Source organism: Eleutherodactylus coqui, chromosome 2 (assembly GCF_035609145.1).
Source record: "Eleutherodactylus coqui strain aEleCoq1 chromosome 2, aEleCoq1.hap1, whole genome shotgun sequence".
Classification (NCBI taxonomy): Eukaryota; Metazoa; Chordata; class Amphibia; order Anura; family Eleutherodactylidae; genus Eleutherodactylus; species Eleutherodactylus coqui.
In genome coordinates this window covers 2,441,399-2,467,068 of record NC_089838.1, presented here as the reverse complement: position 1 = coordinate 2,467,068, position 25,670 = coordinate 2,441,399, and the positions used below count along the sequence as shown (strand labels likewise).

The window sequence follows — 25,670 nt, the reverse complement described above, 5'->3', positions numbered from 1 at the left end:
GGTGGACGACCTGGACTACCGGGGCCAGTTCTATTGGTGGACGGTCTGGACTGCAGGCGGCCGGTTCTTTTGGTGGGCGGCCTGGACTGCAGGTGGCCGGTTCTATTGGTGGACGGTCTGGACTGCAGGTGGCCGGTCCTATTGGTGGATGATCTGGCCCGCAGGTGGCTACTTCTATTGGAGGACAGTCTGGACTGCAGGCGGCCGGTTTTATTGGTGGACGGTCTGGACTGCAAGCAGCCAGTTCTTTTGGTGGGCGGTCTGGACTGCAGGCGGCCAACTCTATTGGTGAGCGGTCTGGACTGCAGGTGGCCGGTTCTATTGGTGGACGGTCTGGACTGCAGGCGGCCGGTTCTTTTGGTGGGCGGCCTGGACTGCAGGTGGCCGGTTCTATTGGTGGACGGTCTGGACTGCAGGTGGCCGGTCCTATTGGTGGATGATCTGGCCCGCAGGTGGCTACTTCTATTGGAGGACAGTCTGGACTGCAGGCGGCCGGTTTTATTGGTGGACGGTCTGGACTGCAAGCAGCCAGTTCTTTTGGTGGGCGGTCTGGACTGCAGGCGGCCGACTCTATTGGTGAGCGGTATGGACTGCAGGTGGCCGGTTCTTTTGGTGGGCGGTCTGGACTGCAGGCGGCCAACTCTATTGGTGAGCGGTCTGGACTGCAGGCGGCCGGTTCTATTGGTGGACGGTCTGGACTGCAGGCGGACGGTTCACCCCCAGACTCTTCTGGGAAGCCATGCTGTTGTGACTGGATGCAGTATGTGGTTTAGGGTATTACCTCTATATGCTGTCAGCATTTATAGGGCCTCTCAGGATGTGTGCGCTGCCCGTACCATTGGCACTAATGCCCCCCATACCATCAGAGATGCAGGACTCTGCGCTGATAACAAGCCGGATGTTCCTCTCCTCTTGAGTCCGCAGGACAGCACAGTTCTCCCTTTTACCACGGATCACACGCGGTGCGGGCCCCATTCATCTTTATAGTTACTTCCATGTGACACGACGTCCCGACTCTTCTGTATATTGGAATGCTGAGCTACATTGCAGACAATGTAGACCTTATACTCTAGTCAGATCCAGAGCTGCATTAGGATTACATGGACTGAGACTCTGTTTATTAGACTGCTATGTAGGACCCGGTGTAAACGCCGCACAGCAGTGCATGTTCTGTCCAGACACTGAGGCGCGAGTTCTGAGAAGTGTCAAAAGTTTTGAATGCAGCTTTAGATGTGACTAGAGTGATTGATCTGAAGATCAGTCTGTATATGTAAACCGTGTTATTTTCAAGCTGAGCTTTGCTGCAGACCCTCGGGGGCCCAAGACACGTCTCCAAAGCCTCCAATTAATTGCGTGGAGACTTGTAAGACGTCAGCAGAGTCTTGGAGTGACAAGATGCGGATGTGTCAGCCGTAGGAGATCCCGGCGCCGTCCACGCGGCAGCAGATGCTGTCATTTATTCCTGGCTGCCGACTCGTTCTTCTCAGCCCTCCCAACGCTGAAGGCACAAACTGATATGTTTAATGTCACAGATCTTGATCCCTCCTGATGTTATGGGGCCGCAGTGTGTCCGGTGGAGGCCGCGGCTGGCGGGGACGCAGATGGCGAGCCGCGCCTTGCGTTTAATTAGCAGAGGTCTGTACACAGCGCAGTGGGAGGCGGTGACAAACACATTGCGGCTTTACCTCCTCAGACCTTGATGTACAGCCAGGAGAAAGAACAAGCTTATCAAGTCAGCAGCGCCCAACAGCTGGAAGATGTCAGCGCCGCGCCGCAGTGCTACTCTCTTAAAGGGGACATGCGCTGCCCGTGTAAAGGGACTTTAACCCCTTAGTGACCGCCGTATTTTGCGCCTTAATGGCCAAGAGATTTACTTTGTGTATTCCATCGTCGTATTAGGAGAGCCGGAGCCTTTTCTTCACATCGTCTTGTTGGCACACAGCACTGCGCAAACATTTGGGCCGCGGTGCAGAAATGCTGCAAAGTCAGAAAGCTTCCAAAAACTAGAAGGGATGATATTTTATTCTTATAAATTAACAAAAAACAAAGTGACTGAAAAAACAGAAATGTAAATCACATCGGCATTCGGTTGGACGCCCGTAACCCTGACAACAGCATCAGTTCCTCTAGGGACACTTGCACACAGTTTTTGCAGGAACTCGGCAGGGCAGTTGTTCGAGACATCTTGAGAACTAACTGCAGATCTGTGGATGTCGGCTCGCTCCGATCCTTCTGTCTCTTCATGTAATCCCAGACAGACTAGATGGTGTGAGATCCGGGCTCTATGGGGCCACAGCAGCACTTCCAGGACTCCTTGTTCTTCTTTACCCTGGAGATGGTTCCTAATGACATTGCTGGATGTTGGGAGTTGTTGTCCTGCTGCAGAATACATTTAATGTCCATCAGATGGTATTATATGTTGGATAAGTATCTGCCTGTATTCCTCAGCATTGAGAACACCAAGAATCCTGACCAAATCTATTTGCTGAAACGCAGCCAGAAACTTGCAAGAATCCTCCAGCATGCTTCACTGCTGCCTGCAGACACTCATTATTGTACCGCTTTCCACCATTCTTCACTGCTGCCTGCAGACACTTATTATTGTACCGCTCTCCACCATGCTTCACTGCTGCCTGCAGACACTCATTATTGTACCGCTTTCCCCCATGCTTCACTGCTGCCTGCAGACACTCATTATTGTTCCGCTCTCCCCCATGCTTCACTGCTGCCTGCAGACACTCATTATTGTACCGCTCTCCACCATGCTTCACTGCTGCCTGCAGACACTCATTATTGTACCGCTCTCCCCCATGCTTCACTGCTGCCTGCAGACACTCATTATTGTACCGCTCTCCACCGTGCTTCACTGCTGCCTGCAGACACTCTTTATTGTACTGCTCTCCACCATGCTTCACTGCTGCCTGCAGACACTCATTATTGTACTGCTCTCCACCATGCTTCACTATTACCTGCAGACACTCATTATTGTACTGCTCTCCACCATGCTTCACTGCTGCCTGCAAACACTCATTATTGTACTGCTCTCCATCATGCTTCACTGCTGCCTGCAGACACTCATTATTGTACTGCTCTCCACCATGCTTCGCTGCTGCCTGCAGACACTCATTATTGTACCACTTTCCACCATGCGTCACTGCTGCCTGCAGACACTCATTATTGTACCGCTCTCCACCATGCTTCACTGCTGCCTGCAGACACTCATTATTGTACTGCTCTCCACCATGCTTCGCTGCTGCCTGCAGACAATCATTATTGTACCACTCTCCACCATGCTTCACTGCTGCCTGCAGACACTCATTATTGTACCACTCTCCACCATGCGTCACTGCTGCCTGCAGAAACTCATTATTGTACCGCTCTCCCCCATGCTTCACTGCTGCCTGCAGACACTCATTATTGTACCGCTCTCCCCCATGCTTCACTGCTGCCTGCAGACACTCATTATTGTACTGCTCTCCACCATGCTTCACTGCTGCCTGCAGACACTCATTATTGTACCGCTCTCCACCGTGCTTCACTGCTGCCTGCAGACACTCTTTATTGTACTGCTCTACACCATGCCTCACTGCTGCCTGCAGACACTCATTATTGTACCGCTCTCCACCGTGCTTCACTGCTGCCTGCAGACACTCATTATTGTACCACTCTCCACCATGCTTCACTGCTGCCTGCAGACACTCATTATTGTACTGCTCTCCACCATGCTTCACTGCTGCCTGCAGACACTCATTATTGTACTGCTCTCCACCATGCTTCACTATTACCTGCAGACACTTATTATTGTACTGCTCTCCACCATGCTTCACTGCTGCCTGCAGACACTCATTATTGTACTGCTCTCCACCATGCGTCACTGCTGCCTGCAGACACTCATTATTGTACCGCTCTCTACCATGCTTCACTGCTGCCTGCAGACACTCATTATTGTACCACTCTCCACCATGCTTCACTGCTGCCTGCAGACACTCATTATTGTACTGCTCTCCACCATGCTTCACCGTTGCCTGCAGACACTCATTGTTGTACTGCTCTCCACCATGCTTCACTATTACCTGCAGACACTCATTATTGTACTGCTCTCCGCCATGCTTCACTGCTGCCTGCAGACACTCATTATTGTACCGTTCTCCACCATGCTTCACTACTACCTGCAGACACTCATTATTGTACTGCTCTCCACCATGCTTCATTGCTGCCTGCAGACACTCATTATTGTACTGCTCTCCACCATGCTTCATTGCTGCCTGCAGACACTCATTATTGTACTGCTCTCCACCATGCTTCACTGTTGCCTGCAGACACTCATTATTGTACCGCTCTCCACCATGCTTCACTGCTGCCTGCAGACACTCATTATTGTACTGCTCTCCACCTTGCGTAACTGCTGTCTGCAGACACTTATTATTGTACTGCTCTCCACCATGCTTCACTGCTGCCTGCAGACACTTATTATTGTACCGCTCTCCACCATGCTTCACTACTGCCTGCAGACACTCATTATTGTACCACTCTCCACCATGCTTCACTGCTGCCTGCAGACACTCATTATTGTACTGCTCTCCACCATGCTTCACTGCTGCCTGCAGACACTCATTATGGTACCGCTCTCCACCATGCTTCACTGCTGCCTGCAGACACTCATTATTGTACCGCTCTCTACCATGCTTCACTGCTGCCTGCAGACACTCATTATTGTACCACTCTCCACCATGCTTCACTGCTGCCTGCAGACACTCATTATTGTACTGCTCTCCATCATGCTTCACTGCTGCCTGCAGACACTCATTATGGTACCGCTCTCCACCATGCTTCACTGCTGCCTGCAGACACTCATTATTGTACCGCTCTCTACCATGCTTCACTGCTGCCTGCAGACACTCATTATTGTACCACTCTCCACCATGCTTCACTGCTGCCTGCAGACACTCATTATTGTACTGCTCTCCACCATGCTTCACTGCTGCCTGCAGACACTCATTATTGTACTGCTCTCCACCATGCTTCACTATTACCTGCAGACACTCATTATTGTACTGCTCTCCACCATGCTTCACTGCTGCCTGCAGACACTCATTATTGTACCGCTCTCCACCATGCTTCACTACTACCTGCAGACACTCATTATTGTACTGCTCTCCACCATGCTTCATTGCTGCCTGCAGACACTCATTATTGTACTGCTCTCCACCATGCTTCACTGCTGCCTGCAGACACTCATTATTGTACCGTTCTCCACCATGCTTCACTACTACCTGCAGACACTCATTATTGTACTGCTCTCCACCATGCTTCATTGCTGCCTGCAGACACTCATTATTGTACTGCTCTCCACCATGCTTCATTGCTGCCTGCAGACACTCATTATTGTACTGCTCTCCACCATGCTTCACTGTTGCCTGCAGACACTCATTATTGTACCGCTCTCCACCATGCTTCACTGCTGCCTGCAGACACTCATTATTGTACTGCTCTCCACCTTGCGTAACTGCTGTCTGCAGACACTTATTATTGTACTGCTCTCCACCATGCTTCACTGCTGCCTGCAGACACTTATTATTGTACCGCTCTCCACCATGCTTCACTACTGCCTGCAGACACTCATTATTGTACCACTCTCCACCATGCTTCACTGCTGCCTGCAGACACTCATTATTGTACTGCTCTCCACCATGCTTCACTGCTGCCTGCAGACACTCATTATGGTACCGCTCTCCACCATGCTTCACTGCTGCCTGCAGACACTCATTATTGTACCGCTCTCTACCATGCTTCACTGCTGCCTGCAGACACTCATTATTGTACCACTCTCCACCATGCTTCACTGCTGCCTGCAGACACTCATTATTGTACTGCTCTCCATCATGCTTCACTGCTGCCTGCAGACACTCATTATGGTACCGCTCTCCACCATGCTTCACTGCTGCCTGCAGACACTCATTATTGTACCGCTCTCTACCATGCTTCACTGCTGCCTGCAGACACTCATTATTGTACCACTCTCCACCATGCTTCACTGCTGCCTGCAGACACTCATTATTGTACTGCTCTCCACCATGCTTCACTGCTGCCTGCAGACACTCATTATTGTACTGCTCTCCACCATGCTTCACTATTACCTGCAGACACTCATTATTGTACTGCTCTCCACCATGCTTCACTGCTGCCTGCAGACACTCATTATTGTACCGCTCTCCACCATGCTTCACTACTACCTGCAGACACTCATTATTGTACTGCTCTCCACCATGCTTCATTGCTGCCTGCAGACACTCATTATTGTACTGCTCTCCACCATGCTTCACTGTTGCCTGCAGACACTCATTATTGTACCGCTCTCCACCATGCTTCACTGCTGCCTGCAGACACTCATTATTGTACTGCTCTCCACCATGCGTCACTGCTGCCTGCAGACACTTATTATTGTACTGCTCTCCACCATGCTTCACTGCTTGCTGCAGACACCCATTATTGTACCGCTCTCCACAATGCGTAACTGCTGCCTGCAGACACTCATTATTGTACCGCTCTCCACCATGCTTCACTGCTTGCTGCAGACACCCATTATTGTACCGCTCTCCACCATGCTTCACTACTACCTGCAGACACTCATTATTGTACCGCTCTCTATAGCCTCACCTTTGTAGCTCAGTATTCTGCAGCTCCAGAGCTCAATTCTTACAGTATTCCCTGCTTCTTCAGTGTCTTCACAGAGCTTGCTGTGGTGATTTGCATTTTGGGAAGTGTTCTCTTTACTGCAGGCTCTGTAGGATTGGTGGTGGTCCCTCAGCACCTGGACCCCCACCGAAGAAAGCGTATGTCATGAAAGCTTTCTGGAACCAGGTGACGTTTACCTGGAGAAGACGTTGTTGAATGTATTAAAATGGGATTATTACATTGCAGGTACCACGTCTGGACCAAGGGGCACGCTCCCACCAACTTTGCCAAATGGAGGACGGCAACGACTCCTTACCGGGTGGAATGGGAAGCAGATTTTGAACCCTACGTGGTGGTCAGACGGAACTGCCCGGAGTACGACCGCAGATTTGTTGGATTTGGATGGAACAAAGTGGCTCACATCATGGAGCTGGATGCACAGGTAACTGGGGGTCTCTACAGGGGGGCACAGAGAGAAGGGTCACTGCCAGCCTGGGGTCACACAAGAAGACCCCACTATTATAGATACATAGGGGCTCCTACACATGTTGTGTAGTCTCAGAACTACGCCCCCCCCCCCGACAGGCAGCTGTAGTACTCAGTGCAAATAAGGGAGATGGGACAATCCCTCTGCAGCGCCACCTATTGGATGGCAGCATTCCTGCAAATCAATGCTTGACCCTTTATACAGGTCTGTAGAGCAAAGATTGGGAATTTGTACTTAGTCGAGCTCCTTCTGCCGTTCTGACCGGCTGCAGACGTGATGCATCACCAGACGGCGGCTTCTGGTGGCGACTTTGCAGCGCCAAAAATCAGGATACGACCACAAGAAAACACAGAGATATCGCTGTCGCCCGTGTGAAAGAGGCCACCAGATCTCGCTGCAGTCACTGGAGGCATTTAACCACCTTCCTCCTCAGAATCTGGTGGCAACTGGTGATAGCGCCCTCTTCCTGACACATCTAGGTAATGCAGCCAGTGTTCCTATAACTCTGAACTGTTTCCATCTGTATCTGTAGGAACATTCAGGGCCTTTTTGCATCATTTTCCTTGTTCGTCGTATAAGACAAAGATCTCTTCTATAACTTTTTGCACCCCTCTCCTGACTCAGCCATATTTTTAACATGCAATCAAATGTCACAGTCAGTGAAGCCCTCGGCACTCCAGGTATCTGATGTGTTTTATCTCAAGCACACCTGATACAACTACTGAAGCCCATGATTAGTTGCACCGGGTGTGCTTGAGACGACAGCTGATTTGCTCTTATGAAGGATTCTATTTAGGGAGTTGAATAGTTCTGGAGTCATTAAAAGCCCCATCTTGTGGTGAATTTGGAGAAGAGACGTGCTGCATTAGTCGTGTTGAGCTATTTAAATTGGTTTTGTTTAATTGTCATTTTTCAAATAGCTGAACGTTTGTAAGTGGGACAAATAAATGTAATTTGCAATGGGGGTTGACTAATTTTGATTTCAACTGTATGTCCACCATGTGGGATTAGCGGCACAGAGTGTTGGACATAAAAAAAAGGTGGACATTCCCTTGAAATAATACCATGTATGGTGACAAGAGGCGGGACTGTAACTGTTACGATCGTGTGGGCAAACTAAGCACGGGGCCCACACGATCGTGACCAAGAGATACGGATACGCACGGGTTTCAGACAACTGTCCCTGTGCTACTGGGAGGATGGCATGGCCCTACCTACGCAGGGACATCGCCCCAATAAAGGGCAGCCCAGCGATCTTTGGATCTGGGCCCTAGCTGATCCTAGGAACCACGCCACAGAACAGGACGCATTCACATGTCACATGACAGGGACAGAACAACAGGATACACAGAGCCAGAATACACAGCATACAGCAGCCAAAATGCAACCACTAGAAACAGATGATAAGCTGAATATAAATACCAGGTATTAGTTGATATTTTGTACAAAACATGGAAGCTAGCGGGCCACTTCACTGCTCCTGGTTATACCGCTAGTCCCTACACTAACCAGGAGTCCAGCAGAACCGGACACCATTCACACAGAAAGCTGTAACAGCACAGGACACAGATAGCAGGTCATACAGCAAGCTGACACAAAACTGACAGACCCAGAGGATTGGTTAGCAGGAGTTCACCACACCCAGCTAGCTCAATTAACCCTCGACCACCTGTGAAGCTGTGCTGCTAGAGACAATTGTACTACAGGTCTCAGCAGCACACATAACAGTAACAACCTCCCTCCTTCCCATGAACAGAATTAGGCCGGCTGTCCACCGGCGTTGCGATATACCGCCTCAGGAGACGCCACAGGGGAGCATTATCTCACCGTGATTTTCCGCAATGAACCTATAAATTATGATAGGTTCATCGCGGAAAATCGCAGCATACCGCGATTTTTATAGGCGAGCGGAAAATCGCTGTGATTTGCCTCTCGTGTACATCGGGCTGCACTTTCCATAGTTATTCTATGGGAAATGTTCATTGTGTTACCCGTGTGCGGATTATCTCCACAGGTAACGCAGTGAAATATCGCCCGTGGACAGGAGGCCTTATTGTTGCCTGTGACCATTTCTGATTTTTCTTCTTCTTCCTGTAGGAATATGAATTCACCGTGCTGCCAAACGCCTACATGATCCACATGCCGCACGCCCCGAGCTTTGACATCACAAAGTTCCGCTCAAACAAGCAATATCGAATTTGCCTGAAAACGTTGAAGGAGGAATTCCAACAAGACATGTCCCGACGTTACGGATTCACAGCTCTCAAATACCTCACTGCAGAGAACAATAGCTAACGAGACCTGGGAACGGAAGGGTTTGGATGTGCCTAACATCTGAGGAAGACCTCAACAGTGTGCCATCAACCATCCATGCTTGGTTGGAGACTGTGGTCCTTCGAGGAACTTTTACCTATTGTCCCTTCTTCCCCTCCTGACTCCAACAATCATCAGAGCAGAGAACATAACGGATGAGGATCCAGGTAGATAGAAAGGTCAGAGGACTTCTCCTCTGGTGCTACAGAACAAAGCTTAAATGGTGGTCCACCATGACCACAGAAAAGTATTTATGGGTTCAAACAAGACCCATCTCGGGGCGATGCACTGTTTCGCAACTTGCCTACCGGGGGGCAGAAATGAGGGACTTGGTGTGAAATCTCGTTTCACCCAAAAAAAAAAATGTAAAAAGAAAATCAAAAGTAGCAGTGTTGACAATGTAAAGATCCAAAGGGCATTTCTTTCTATTTTTGTATTGTATTCATCGCTGTATAAAAGAAATGAAGAACTCTTCACACTCTGCCATCTCCAAGGAGGCGGGGCGAGAGCGAGCGACTGTGATGGTTGAATGTGAACGTGACACACTATATCACCATGCCGAGCCTCTCCCGGTGGTGGCATCTTCCTTGGACAACAGAAGACTCTATGCCCGTAAGACTAAGACGCCTTTTGTTCTTGGCGTGAAGAGCCGGCCTGTTCCTTCTTCAGCTGTCATTTTTATCCTCTCTGTAATTAGTGACGGTCCCCTGAGCGGCCTGGAAGACATTGATGCGCTCGGACATCTCTAGGGCTTTGCCATTTATACTGCGGCATGTTCATTTTCAGGAAATTCATAGCTCCGTGCGTTCCCGGAAAGCCCAGAACAACATTACTATGCAATGTCTTACTGGACTTTCGTCTTGGAGCAAGCTCCATTGTCCACGCCGGCCGAACTCGAGAAGAATGCGTGCATGGAAAGGCGGGCTAATACTTCCCAGGGATTCGATACAATAGAAAGATGGCGCCGTGGAAAGTTCCATCCCACCCAAGGGAGTGTTGATGGACGTTTGTGAAGACGGATGAGTTAGAAGAACCCAATGGATTTTTCCACTATTTTTTACCGTTCAGTATTAATTGTCATGTTTACAAAAAGAACATTACGTCTAATGCACTAAGACCTGCAGTCGGCGGCTGCTTGGTAACCAATGGAAGGCGACGCTCGGAGACCGAGGAAAGACTACAACATGCTGTTCTGTTCTCATCCGACATATATAGTAGATCCACATGACGTGCGTGACATTCTGCATCCTATAGGCATCCATATAGTACAAAAAATCCCAACCTAATTTGACTAGATGGGGTAAAAGTCAATTTGAACGAAAAGGAAAGATGTCTTCAAGATCTTGAGGAGCAACTCAAGAAGTTGCTAGAATGGTGTAGTGGCTCTGTACATGTTTCGTTCAGTCAGGGTTACATAAACCAGCACCCTCTGGCTCTCCATTGATCCGGAGCAATATATATATATATATATATAATTTTCTACCTTTTTTGCTGATATTTGTGAGCGGATCCCAAAATGTTTGTCAGGATCCACCAATAAGCTACGGTGCATGAGGACAGACGCAAGCTGGCAATACGTTTTAGATAACTGTCGGCTGAATGCTCATTCATGCCAACAGCTACCTCCCCTGACAACCCCAGGCACCTGCTCGGGGAGAGGGGAGTAAGCCACTGCCAGAGACCTCTAGTGGCAACTTATCTTCCTAAGAACTAAAGGATCAAGCATGTTGAAATCCAGCTCTCCATTCCTTATGTCCACTGCCATCATGGAGAGTTGGAAGGCCACCATACACATTAGCTGGACAGCCAATAATGCTTGGTGGGTTCAACCAACATTAATGTTTATGGCCAGCCTAATGATCCTACAATGTCTCCCAGCGGAGGAGATAAGGGTTGGACAAGTTGGATTTTAAAGGGGTTGTCCTGGGAAGAGAAATAGCCAATACAGCGGTGTTGGAATCTCCACTGCCGGCCAGGTTCCAACACCGGTTCCACTTCCTGTGACATTATCGCAAGGGGGTTAGCTGTCCAGCTCAATAACTAATGAGAAGTTTACATGAATGGTCAATCAGGTATTTTAAATGAGCGTCGATCAAAGAGATGGGCTCTTGGTTGACGTTTCCTTGTTCATCTGCTGATCATCGACGAATGTTCTAATGAACACTTGTTCAAGATGTTTGGTCTATGTAAATGGCCCAGCCGTCAGCCCCCTTCCCTGCGAAGAGCATCCAGCCCGCCACCATGCGATGATGTTCCGAGAGGTCCATACCACTGGACTCGATGTTGGAACGGGGAAGGAAGTGGAGCTTCCAACACCCCTTCCCTGGACAACCCCTTTACCCTAGAGATAAGGGGCACCAGGGTTCATGGGATCCATTTATCTCCGTTCCCATTTAGCAGAACCAAATGTTCATGTTTATGAGGGAAGGTTTGGCCAACCTTTACCGTCTCCTAAACGCCCATTTTTTTTTTTTTTTAGGCCAAATCCTCCTGTTATATCTATAGTGGTAGTGAGATAAGTGGCCTCATGCCTTGGAGGGCACACATGGACAGGCGGGGCCCTATTTTATGTTCCTTACGGGGCCCTCACTTCACAGTGCCCACCAGAACGCCCAAAGTGTCCGGCCAACGTGAGAAGCTCTGGTTCTAAGCTCGTCATTAGCCTCAACCATCGCCCCCGAGATCTTAACGCCCTCTTTTCTCCCATTTAATGTGTAACTTTTTTCTGTTGCTCTCGTTTCTTTCTTGACGTCTCACATTTGTGTTCGTTTTTTATGGCTTATTTTGCCATGGTGACAGAAATCTGCAATTATCTTTGCCGGTGAGATAAGTTTGTGTGACAAGTCTTCATTTCCGTTCACATCAACACAGTCCAGTAATCTGCAGTTAGTGTATGGGCGGGTAACGGGCCCCGTAGTGAAATAGTATCGGAGGAAGAGCGGCCTTGTTGCCCATGGCAACCAATTACCATTAAGGCGTTTCCTGGGCCATTAGCCTTGCCATCCGACTCTGTGACTGATCATACATGATACACGCACCATTCTTTTGATTCCAGCCATATAATGCAGATCAGCTGTAATTATTTGTAGCTCCGGTGACGTCCTGCCCGGTGACCAGCCTGGTCCTAGGGAGCGTCATCAAGTACGACGGGGCCAGAAGTACGCAGTTGGACTCCGTAGGACTGCTGGGTGGGACAAGGACGTCCTCTGAACCAGGCACAGTGCATGCTGGGTTTGGTGGCCACAGGTTGGCGTTGGGCGGAACCGTGGAAAGGGGTCTGCGCTAGGAGGGTCATGATGGGGTCCGAGAAACTGAGAAAAAAAAGGTACCTGGTCATTCATTGGGGCAAACATTAATACGGGAATAAAATGTCAAGAAATGCATTTTGGGATAGAAAAACTCCTTTAAGTGATTCTGATTTTTGGGCATTAAGAAGTGAATGGAAGACTTAATCATAGCAGCCAATCAGCACAAGTACTGAGAAAATGTAAGACAGAATCTGATTGGTTACTTCGAGCACCTCCTCCACTTTGACCCAAACAGCCTGTTTACTTTCAGCAGCATTTCACTCAGCGTCCAGGTAACTTTGGGTCCCCCTACAAGCGACAATAAGGGACGCAAACCCCTCCATATATTTGTCTCATCTGGTGGCACCTACACCGGTCCGAGCTGAAGTAGGTGTAGATTATACTAGAAGTGACTGCCAGGCCCCACCAACTATACGGGAAAGTGGTGGGGAGCAGCAAAAATACCCTAAAAGTGGCAGTTTTGGGGCATATGCCAAAATTACGTCTTTTAGGCGCCAAAATCCTGGCATCCAGGGCAAAATAGATAGACCCTAATTTACTGGCAGGAATTGTACAAAAAGTATTAGGAGGCGCGCGCCACCTATTAACTTGGCGCATCTGTGCCAAATGTGATGGGGTCGCAAGCAGCCATGCTCCTTAATGCTAAGTCTTGCCCTTGTTTTTAAAAAAGGGAGGAGCCACTAGCAAAAACTTGCACTTTTTTACACCAAAATATACCACTTTTCTCTGCCAGATTTCTGGCGCAAATTCTTAAGTAAATCTGCGCCAAAGTCTCACGTCCCCTACGCAGTTTAGAAGATGAAAGCTGAACTCTGGTTGCTACGGGTAACCAGGTCACATGATCCAGTTTGGAGTCACAAGGCCTGATGCATTGTGATCATTATTATTTGCGCAAAAGCAAAAAAGTGAAATTCTTTATTTTACTCCCAAGTTTGGTTGCATTCCCGTGTTGCCGTCATATTGTGTTTTTTGGCGCAGTTTTCACAAACTGATGCAAAATCACAGTTTTTGTTGCGATTCAGCATACAACCGTAACGTGTAAATGCAACCTTGTATCTCGCAGACAGTCCACAAATGAGAAGAGAAACACGGGCCCCGTCAGAGAAGAGGCCGTCCTTGTTGCCTCCAGGAACCAATCAGAGCCCTTGTCTTATTGTTTAACCTGCCGTAGAAAAAAAAGTGAAACATAATCTGATTGGCTGCTACGGGCAACATAGCGGCTTTGCCTTTGAGACGGTTGTCATGTGTGAATGCGTTCGCAGCATCTCCGGAGGAAATGGCGTGTAAATAAATTCAAGAACATTTGTTTATTTTCAGTTGTGCAATAAAATTGTGAAATAATCTCATGTTGCGCTCATTGCTTCTGTGCCTGACCGACCGCGTCTGCATGTAGTCTCATCTTGGGCCGTGTCTGTCCATATGCGGGAGATCAATGGAAACTTACATATACGGCACTGGGAGCTCCCAATACAGGACCAGAGATCTGAGCAGTCATTCACACGAAAGCCCCGCCCCCGAGGAGCTGCTCAGCAGTGTAAACAGTGGGAACAGTACAGCAATGGTGATACTGAATTGCACAAATGTGTGTCATTAAAGGGGCGGTCCAGTTGTTAATTATTTATGACCTATCATAGAAGAATGGAGGGGTCTGCCGCTCAGGACTCCCACTAATCAAGTGTGCACCGAGCTGATTTGTACAGGAAGCAGGCAGCTCTGCTTTCACTGCAGTTGTAGAAGTCAGAGCTGATCGGCACGGATCCCGGGCAGCAGATGCTCGCTGATCTACTAATTGATGCAGAGGCGTAACTTCAAGCATTTGGGCCCCGCTGCAAAATCTGTAACAGAGTCCCCAACTATAATGCTTTTTTCATAATACTGGGCTCCGTATATAGAGAAGAGAGGCCTTATGGGCCCCCTAAGGCTCCTGGGCCCGGGTGCAACCGCATCCCCTGCACCCTCTATAGTTACGCCCCTGAATTGATGGCCTATCACTAATTTACAAATGAACAGCCCCTTTAAGCTGCCTATTACACGATTCCAATGCTGAAAAGAACTGGATAACTAGAGCATGCACACGTGTACTTGTAGCGCCCCCTAGGGCCAACCACATGTAATAACAATGCTATTATATGGCCTGCAGAGTAGCACTACTGCAAGAATCAGTTCAGCAGAGACGCCCATCGGACCAGCCATGCCCAGCACTGTGCCCCCTAGTAGCCTGGTAGCATTTGGATGTTGTGGTAACTATGTGTAATATTGCTCACCAGAAGAGATTAAGATCTCTGTTTTCTGTCAGTGAATGAGAATATTCTTGTTTACAGCCAGAGACTGAAGAGCTAAAACGTTGCCCAATCGGTGGATCCAGTGTGGACAATCCTCTGAGAGTCTTGACTGCAGCCTGATACATTGTAACAAACTATCAGCACAGGAGAGATGTGTGCTGCTAATGTCTTAAAGGGAACCTGTCCTATATTTGTCAGTGTCTGTTGGAGCGATCAGGTGACAGGACATTCGGTCCGCAGTATAATCTCCACCCGCAGAGGTTAGAGGCTAAAAGAAACTGTTGTCATGGCAACCTTATTTGCATTTTTTTGCTTTTCCTTGAATTTTAATGCAGCAACCCCCAAATTTGCTTCCACCGATGGAGTCTATGGACTCGATTTAGTATTCTGGTTGTTTCCAACAAGTAATTCCCACTAGAAGAGTCAGACTGAGGTGTTTCCAGACGGCTTCTTGCCCCGTCTAACCCTGCTGGAGCCGCCAATCTTTGGCCCACCCTTCCTAATGCCGCTTTGGATGTCCGTGTGGATAATGATCCGTCGGCCCTCATGTATCACCTCTGTCTAACAGGAAATCAACACACAGTAATAAACAGTTTTTGGTGCCCAAAGCAACCAATCACAGCGCAGCTTTCATTTTATCTCAGCGGAATAACAGATGAAAGCTGCTCTATGATTGGCCCAGAACTGGGGATTTGTATCCGACACAAACAAACGGATTAGCGCTCCCGTTTTGTGTTTCGTGCATTCTGCACCATAAAGTAACTTTGCATACTTTCCTGACTCGCGGCTTCTGCGCTGCCCCCCGTGTAAGTCAGCGGATATCATGCACTCCCATAGAGAACAGTAGGTGCGTGCGCAGCCTGCTAAGATGAGACCGACTTCCACCAGTGCAGGACTGGAGGGTCGGGTACATCCCCAGACTCCTCGGACCTGTCCTATGGCCGTCATAACTTTGTCTGTGGTGCTCACAGGCGATGACCGGTACCCATTACCCTAGCTGAAGATTGTCTAGACTGGATGCAATGTTAACAAACCCTCAGCTGTGAGACGTATTGGCTCTATGCAGGTTTTCAGCCTCTGAATGTAAACAAGAAGCTTTCCATTCATTGACAGCAAACAGATCTTGGGGGGAAAATGCTGAAGTATTAGACGGCAGAGACCCTGCATACATAATCGCTGCTCTTGAATACTGCCCATGCCCCCAAGATGGCATCCAGAGTGGTCCATGGAAGTTCCCAGCCGGAGTGTCTGCATTAATTATGCCAGGATGGTCCAATGAACGGCGACGAATAAGGACATTCTGCCATGCGTTGGCACTTGGGATGTCGCTGCCCGGATTTAAAAGTCCTCCAATAAATGATTTGTTCAACGCTGGATATTCCTTCTTAATTCCTGTGAGTAGTAATAGCCGGCGAGGGCCCCATTAATGGTCCCATAGCACTCTATCAAAAGTGCCCCCCATTATTTGTCTGGGGTGAGGGGTACCGTTTCTCCTTGTGGAGACCAACAAGTTGGCATCAGGTGACGTATAGGCTATGCAATGCTGGGAAATAATATGCAAATAATAGATGGAAACATGTCTCTGCAGCGCCACCTATTGGAAAGTAGCTTCCCCACATTGATTTATAGGGAAGCTACCTTCCAGCAGCTGGCGCTGCACAGATATTTTTCCATCTCTCATTTGCATACCAATTATTTGTGTCTTGATGCCACTTAAAAAGTACCACCTAGAGTGGCCTGGCAACAGCACCAATCCATATGTAACCAGTGCCAGATAGTGCCCCCGGTACAGTGCCAAGCACAATGAACCATGCCATCCCAATAATGGCAGTCAGAGTGTCCCCATAACTTGTGGTTAACAGCGCCATCCTTTATGTATGCGGTGAGGCTACACTGATATTACATCACAGTTCGGCACTAGCCCCATCTTACACTGCTTGTGCACTGATGTAGCAGAGGCGAGTTGGAGTCCTCAGGCACCAGGGCCCAGAAATGTCTTCAACTTCTGCAGCACTAAGAAGATGCATGAATTCGAAAACAAACCTGAACCACGGGTGCGACCATTACCCATAATGCCACCTGTGGAGATCAAGCCCCGATGAGTGATAAGAGACGAGCAGATAGTATCTATTAGGGCTCACAGGGACTTATTTGCACTGTAAATTACACAAGCGATCTTCAGACGTGTAACCCATATTGGCCCGCTTGAGAGAGTCCTTAGTTTGGTAAATTATTGCCACTACCTGCAGCCACCACAAGAGGGAGCTCACTACATGCAGATATATACAACGTCCAATGAGTGCAATGACAGCTGTATGAATTTACATGCAAAGAGCTCCCTCTAGTGGTGGCTGCAGGCATTAAGAATTATATCATTTATCACGTCATAGAAACAGCTCTCCTCAGATCTATACCCCTATATGATGAAATGACTCGGCACAGGATAGAGGCGGAGCCCCCATGTGGGGTGGGGACCCGTCAGAGTTTTGCTAGCAGGCTCTGTGATAACAGCAGTCCGCCATCGTCCTATGCGATCCATGAGTTCTCGTTTTCTGCATTGTCATTACTATAGGCCCTTCTACACCGGCCGATTCCCTGCTGGTATCACAATGCTGATCAAGCAATAGCGTGCCGATCGTTGCCGATGGCGGAGGGTTAATGATATGTTGCCGACTGCTACTATGATTATCGCCATGCAGAAAGGTTTTATCGCAGGACATCCCCCTGATTACAAGGCATCCCCCTGATGTGCGGGCATGAATCAGACAATGTTGGCGTGTCTGCTGATCGCCAGCATATTCATGCTAAATCCTTCACCCATGTAAGAGGGTCTTAAAGTCACCCTCCAGTCCTGAAGATTTACCCAGGGACCAAGAGTGGGGTATTATATAACTTGGTGCTGCCCTCTATGGCCATACTGCCAGAGATCTGCTGGTTCCTGGGGGCGCTCTGTGGTGAAGACGACATTGGTCTTCTTATTACCCGACGGACACTGGGCCGCTGTAGTCAGACACTAGATGCGGCTTTTAGATTGGCCAGTGCTGCTCATGAGATGCATCACAAGTGCTCAGTGTGAATCTAGGGTTGCCACAGGGAAATATTGGCTATGTTAAAAGGAGCCGTGGTTTAGGGGCGTGGCTTACCACAACGTATGTTTTTACTTCCGTTATTCTAGTGGCCGCAGTAGTGATAGGGCCACTTTTAGTAATAGTAATGGTACCCCCTCTTAGTGGCCCCATTGGTAATAGAACCGTCATTAGTGGCTCCAAGTAGTAATAGGGCCACCCATTGAGAGTGTGCCTAGAAGTAATAGGGCCCCTTTACTGGTCCAAAGAATAATAGTGCCCCCCTTAGTAGTTACAATAGTAATAGTGCCCCCTTTAGTGGCCCCAGCAGTAATGGAGCCCCCATTGGTGGCCATAGCTTCCTGGATGCTTCCTCTCAGTAGCTTCAGTAGTAATAGCGCCCCCTCTTAGTTGCCCTAATAGTAATAGGGCTCTCTTTAGAGGCCCCAGCCATAATAGTGCCACCCCTTAGTGGCCCCATTAATATAGGGCCCACTTCAAAGTCCACAGTTGTAATGGTGCCCCCCTTAGTGGCCCTAATAGCAATAATGCCCTCTCTCAGTGGCCCCAATTCCAATACATCCCTCTTTAGTGCTCCCAGTGATAATAAGGCCACCTTTTGTGGTTCCAGTAGTAACAGGGACCCTTTTGTGTCCCCATTACTAATAGGGCCCCCTTAGTAGCCCAAGCAGTAATAGTACTCCCCTTAGTGGCCCCAGATGCAATAGGGCCTACTCTAGCTGCCCTTCCCACCCCTGGACCTTTGGCCAAGCAGCAACCATATGCAGCGCTATAACTCAACTTGAAGCTCCGACTAGGACGCTGTGGCATCGCTCAGAGAAGATCCCCCACTGCCGTCTGCACATAGTGTACGCAGCGCGGACGCTGAGACTCAAGGCAAGTTACAGCGCTTGATATGGTTGCTGCCCGGCTGGAGGTGATTACCAGACATCAATATGGCCAGTAAGAAGTAAATGCCGGCACCGGGCTCTAGAGTAAATGAGCGGCTGAGTCGGTGGTTCTCCAGCCGAATGGCAACTCTGTGTGCATTGGGCAGTCTAAGGAGTGGCGAGGCCGTCCTTGAGCAACGTAGATCCCCAGCAGCCGGGCATAGAGGAGGGCACCAGGTGATATACCGCCTCCCGCCAGTCCCTAGACACACTTTGTGCCATAAGGTCGTATTCATTCTGCTACACTAAGGAGGAAGCCCGATACAAATAACCTTATAGATGGCATTACCCGGCTGTGACCGCCTTCTGCCGCTGTACATATGAACAATGCACTGCGATAATTTCAGTGCATGTAAAATTTGTGTACTTTTGCCCAAAGTTGGACTATTTCTCATAGGTGGCGCTGTGAATCCCCTATTTGCATCCTTTTTCCAGGGAGCATTGCATGGCCCATGGCCTATATAAGACTCTCTATGCCAACTTGGCGCTTTCCTCGAGGAGAAACTTTATTCCCCCCAATCCAATAGAATGGCGATAGCTACAATTCTGCTATCTACCACCAGATGGCGACATGCAACCTTCTTATCTGGAGCAGCATTGACTTTTGATGGGTTTACATGTAAAGATAAATTGAAGGAAAGCAAGAGACAAGTGAGTGTATAGCGCATGGTGAGCGTTCGCCCAATCGCCTTTGACACATGCCGATAAATGGGCATTTATGTTCACTTTTGAGACCACTCACCGAATCGTTCCCGGACTGTTTGCTGGCCATGATCACATCTTCAAAAGGTTTGACAATTTCCCATTTATACCGCTTTAATTTCTGCTGAGCAAAGACAAACTTTATGTCAGTATAAAAGATGCGATCAATGGCAAACGAGCGAATTCTCGTCCATCATTTTCTCGCTGGACGCGTTTACGGTGTAAAAAGGCTTAAAGTCGAAAGTAATGGAGTGCCCCATAATTTGTAACTTTTGTACGCCAAGGTTTGGTATACAGGACATCTTGAATACGCCTACATGTGACAGCTGCCTTACTTTGCATTTCCAAATGCAATACATGATTTTCCCACAAGATGGCAGCAGACGATAGAACAAAATACAGTACACGCCTTCCGTTGGATTGTGCCCCCCATTCCCCTCATTCACGTGGCCGCCGCGTCCGCTCATTCACTCTTCCTTAGTCCTGCCGACATCTAACTCCGCCACGGTGTGAATAATGGATTAGCGCTCAGTGCCATCTCCTAATGAGGCCGTTAATAATTAATACGGTCGTTCAGGGGCCGTTTTGGCGGTAATCACAGACTGCGTCTCGCGCCTCTTACATTTCAGCCTGTATATAAATTCCAATAAAATCATCAGAAGTCTCTGATTGTATCTGAATTCTGTCTATATAGATGTAAGGCAGATTAGAGCCCTTATAAATGTAAGGCAGATTAGAGCCCTTCCGTCGTCGCCATCGCCACCGTCTCGTCCGATTTCACGGTCAGTTACGCACGCTGATCTGAAGTCCAATTACCGTACAAAGCCGCCAGCATTTATTTACGCCGCAGGCCCTTGTTTTACTGTTTATACCGTCCAGCAGAGACGTCACAGATCCGTCGCCGGCAACGCAGCGTTCTGATTCGCTGTCACCGTGTTATGGACTGCTGGATGGTAAATCTGTCCGTTTCTATATCAGCAGGTGACGCTGCTTCTAAACATTGTGTCACACGAAGCGCTATTCTGCAGTTACACAAAGCAATCAACTAGTTTACAGCAGCAGATTGTGATATTTCACCGCAGATAATAATGTTTTTTGCAGAACAATTAAAGATTCACAAAAGGTTTGTAAAATGTTAGTTCGATTTTACTTTGTAGGAGAAAGATAGATAGATAGATAGATAGATAGATAGATAGATAGATAGATAGGAGATAGATAGATAGATAGATAGATAGGAGATAGATAGATAGATAGGAGATAGATAGATAGATAGGAGATAGATAGATAGATAGGAGATAGATATGAGATAGATAGGAGATAGATAGGAGATAGGAGATAGATAGATAGATAGGAGATAGATAGATAGATAGATAGACAGATAGGAGATAGATAGATAGGAGATAGATAGATAGATAGATAGGAGATAGATAGATAGATAGGAGATAGATAGATAGATAGATAGATATGAGATAGATAGATAGGAGATAGATAGATAGGAGATAGATAGATAGGAGATAGATAGATTTGGGATAGATAGGAGATAGATAGATAGATATGAGATAGATAGATAGATAGATAGATAGATAGATAGATAGATAGATAGGAGATAGATAGATAGATAGGAGATAGATAGATAGATAGATAGATAGGAGATAGATAGGAGATAGATAGGAGATAGATAGGAGATAGATAGGAGATAGATAGATAGGAGATAGATAGATAGATAGATAGATAGATAGATAGGAGATAGATAGATAGGAGATAGATAGATAGATAGATAGGAGATAGATAGGAGATAGATAGGAGATAGATAGATAGGAGATAGATAGATAGGAGATAGATAGATAGGAGATAGATAGATAGATAGATAGATAGATAGATAGATAGATAGGAGATAGATAGATTTGGGACAGATAGGAGATAGATAGATAGATAGAGGATAGATAGGAGATAGATAGATAGGAGATAGATAGGAGATAGATAGATAGATAGATAGATAGGAGATAGATAGATAGGAGATAGATAGATAGATAGGAGATAGATAGATAGATAGATAGATAGGAGATAGATAGATAGATAGATAGATAGATAGATAGATAGATAGGAGATAGATAGATAGGGGATAGATAGATAGATAGAATATAGATAGATAGATAGATAGGAGATAGATAGATAGATAGATAGATAGATAGGAGATAGATAGATAGGAGATAGATAGATAGGAGACAGATAGATAGATAGATAGATAGATAGATGGGAGATAGATAGATAGATAGATAGCTAGATAGATAGATATAGGAAATAGATAGAAAGATAGATAGATAGATATGAGATAGATAGGAGATAGATAGATAGATATAGGAAATAGATAGAAAGATAGATAGATATGAGATAGATAGGAGATAGATAGATAGATAGATAGATATGAGATAGATAGGAGATAGATAGGAGATAGATAGATAGATAGGAGATAGATAGGAGATAGATAGATAGGAGACAGATAGATAAATAGATAGATAGGAGATAGATAGATAGATAGATAGATAGGAGATAGATAGATAGATATAGGAAATAGATAGAAAGATAGATAGAGATTGATATGAGATAGATAGATAGATAGATAGATATAAAATAGAGAGATATGAGATAAATAGATAGATAGATAGGAGATAGATAGATAGGAGATAGATAGGTAGGAGATAGGTAGGAGATAGATAGATAGAAGATAGATAGATAGGAGATAGATAGATGTAGGAAATAGATAGATAGATAGATATGAGATAGATAGGAGATAGATATGAGATAGATACATAGATAGATATGAGATAGATAGATAAATACTAGATAGATAGATGCATAGATAGAGAGATATAGATGTGAGATAAATAGATATGAGATAGATAGATAGATAGATAGATAGATAGATGATAGATAGATAGATGCATAGATAGATAGATAGATATAGATGTGAGATAGATAGATATGAGATAGATAGATAGAAAGATAGAAGATAAATAGATATAAGATTGATAGATAGAGAAATAAATATAAGATAGACAGATAGAGATTGATATGAGATAGATAGATAGATAGATAGATAGATAGATAGATAGAGAGAGAGAGAGATTGATATGAGATAGATAGATAGATAGATAGACAGAGAGAGAGAGAGATTGATATGAGATAGATAGATAGATTGATATGAGATAAATAGATATAAAATAGAGAGATATGAGATAAATAGATAGATAGATAGATAAATAGATAGGAGATAGATAGGAGAAAGTTAGATAGATAAATATTAGATGGATAGATAAATAGATAGATAGATAGATAGATAGGAGATAGATATGAGATAGATAGAAGATAGATACATATGCAATAGATAGAAGATAGATAAATAGTAGAAAGTTAGATAGACAAATAGTAGATAGATAGATATAAGATAGATAGATATGAGATAGATAGATAGATATTAGATAGATAGATATGAGATAGATAGATAGATAGATAGATAGATAGATAGGAGATAGATAGATAGATAGATAGATAGATAGATAGATAGATAGATAGATAGATAGATAGGAGATAGATAGATAGATAGGAGATAGATAGATAGATAGGAGATAGATAGGAGATAGATAGATATGAGATAGATAGGAGATAGATAGATAGATAGATAAATAGATAGATAGGAGATGGATAGATAGATAGATAGATAGGAGATAGATAGATAGATAGGAGATAGATAGATAGATAGATAGGAGATGGATAGATAGATAGATAGGAGATGGATAGATAGATAGGAAATAGATAGATAGATAGATAATAGATAAATAGATAGATATGAGATAGATAGATAGATATGAGAGATAGATAGATAGATAGATAGATAGATAGATAGATAGATAGATAGATATGAGATAGATAGATATGAGATAGATAGCAGATAGATAGATAGATAGGAGATAGATAGATAGATAGGAGATAGATAGATAGATAAAGTGATATTTGTCCTCTTTGTTTCGGATAACTTCATATTTCGCTCTCTAGATGTTTGGTTTGTGAGAACGTTGCAGCCGTTGCCACTTGGTGACATGACATTAGCCAACCTCGCCCACGTCACCCACAGACACAGGGTCTGTCCCAATGCCAGAGTGTGGGCACATTAGTAAGAGCTGCGTGGGGGCAGAGGCAGAAGTGTGTGCGAAATCACATCCCGCTATTTCCTCTTAGTGGTGGATGATCTGCGTCTGTGAGCAGTCTGGATATGCTGGGAGTTGTAGTTTCACAAGCGTCGGAACCCACTCTAGTGAGACGGAGCCCCCACTTGATAAAGCATGTCCGACGCTGGGCTTAGTGCTACATCCCCTGGAGCACAGAATACAGAATACACGCCTCGTCACGTGTGACACGCAGCCCGGAACCTCTGTGCGCATTCTCAGAAATGTACGCCGAGTACACCCAGGTTTCTGGGCTAAATGTTCGATAAGTCCGTTGGACATCCAAGCCCCGCCCACTTTTAAGAAAAGTGTTGGGACCGGCACACAAAGAAGGAAAGTCACAAATAGCGACTTGCGCAAAAAATATGCGACTTTCTTACTCCAGAAACTTGCAAAAACTACCACAAATGCGCCCGGTCGTTATGGCCTGCGACTGGTTGGACGTCACGCTCGTCTGAGCTGGAGTTGAGGCATCAGCGGATTCCATTCAGAAGACGAAGAATCTGCGCAGCGTGTAGCGCAATTGTTTTCTGTTAAAATGACAGACAGAACGAACCCAACGGTTCCCCTTATAGCCAGTGGGGTCAGGCCGCTGCGGTTGGCGTCAGTCATGTGACAGATCCCTTAGAACCAGGAATTCCTTCTTTCTGCTTCAATGAGAGAATGAAAAATGGAATTCCGCGATTTTTCCGCCGCACGGCACAATAATGGTGTCACTCGGGACGTGGAAAAACACCTTCAGGTCTCACGCACCCAGCAGAGGCACGCAAATAGCCTCTCTGCAGAGCCGTAGCTACTAACATAACAGGCGAGTTTTATATCTGCCGTCCAATAATCCCACATAGCAGACTGATACCAGATTAACCCCTTAGTGACCGGCCTATTTTGTGCCTTAAGGACCAACCGATTTTTATCGCCCACTACAAGAGCCGGAACTCGCTGATGGCCGGATGAGGACTTGTGTGTCTGTGGGAGGAGTTATATATATATATTACCGCCGCGCTCCGGGGGCATATAATGTGCTGGAGAACTTTTATTACATTTTTGGGGTGGAGAATGGAAAAAACTAAAAAAATTCTGCCATTGTTTTTGGGTTTTGTTCCTATCTGACCGCTGCGCTTCCTGCGATACCAAGTTTAGAGATTTTTAAAAAAGAAAGTTTTTATTACTTTTGCACAATAAAAACATGTTTTTAATGAAAAACCAGTGAATCTGCACCGCGGCACATCGTTCTTCTCCCGGCAGCGGTGCGCGGTGAGCTCTTGTCTTCTGCGGGCAGAGTTGCAGTTTTTCTTGGTACCAGTTTGAGGTACGCGGGACTTTTGACTTTTGGATTGTTTTTTATTACATTTTTTGGGGGTGAACAGAGGAAAAATAACAATTCTGACATTATTTTTTAAAATTATCTTTACGGCGTTCACCATGCGAGATAAATAACCAAATATTCTGATCGTCCGGGTCGTTACGGACGCGGTCATACCGGTCATGTGCTGCTGCAAGGAAGATACACTTTGTATATCAAATACCACTTAAAAAGAGGTTTTGTGGGGAAAAATGTGATGTTTTTTTTAAGTGGATTTTTTTTAAATTAAACTTTATTTAACTTTTGTTTGACTGTATTTTTTGGTCCCCCAAGGTGACCTGAAGATGTGATCATTCGATCGC

General features: G+C 46.3%; 1 protein-coding gene across 1 annotated transcript in view; it reads left to right on the top strand.

Annotated features, from left to right (window-relative positions):
* The window catches only part of LARGE1 (LARGE xylosyl- and glucuronyltransferase 1), a 446,230-nt gene extending 432,106 nt beyond the window's left edge, over nt 1-14,124 (top strand). Inside the window, exons 14-15 of the mRNA XM_066590172.1 lie at nt 6,922-7,117; nt 9,260-14,124. Coding sequence (XP_066446269.1) covers nt 6,922-7,117; nt 9,260-9,457 — 394 coding nt within the window. The 3' untranslated portion in view covers nt 9,458-14,124. The remainder of the gene's footprint in view (nt 1-6,921; nt 7,118-9,259) is intronic.
* Nucleotides 14,125-25,670: the final 11,546 nt, after the last annotated feature.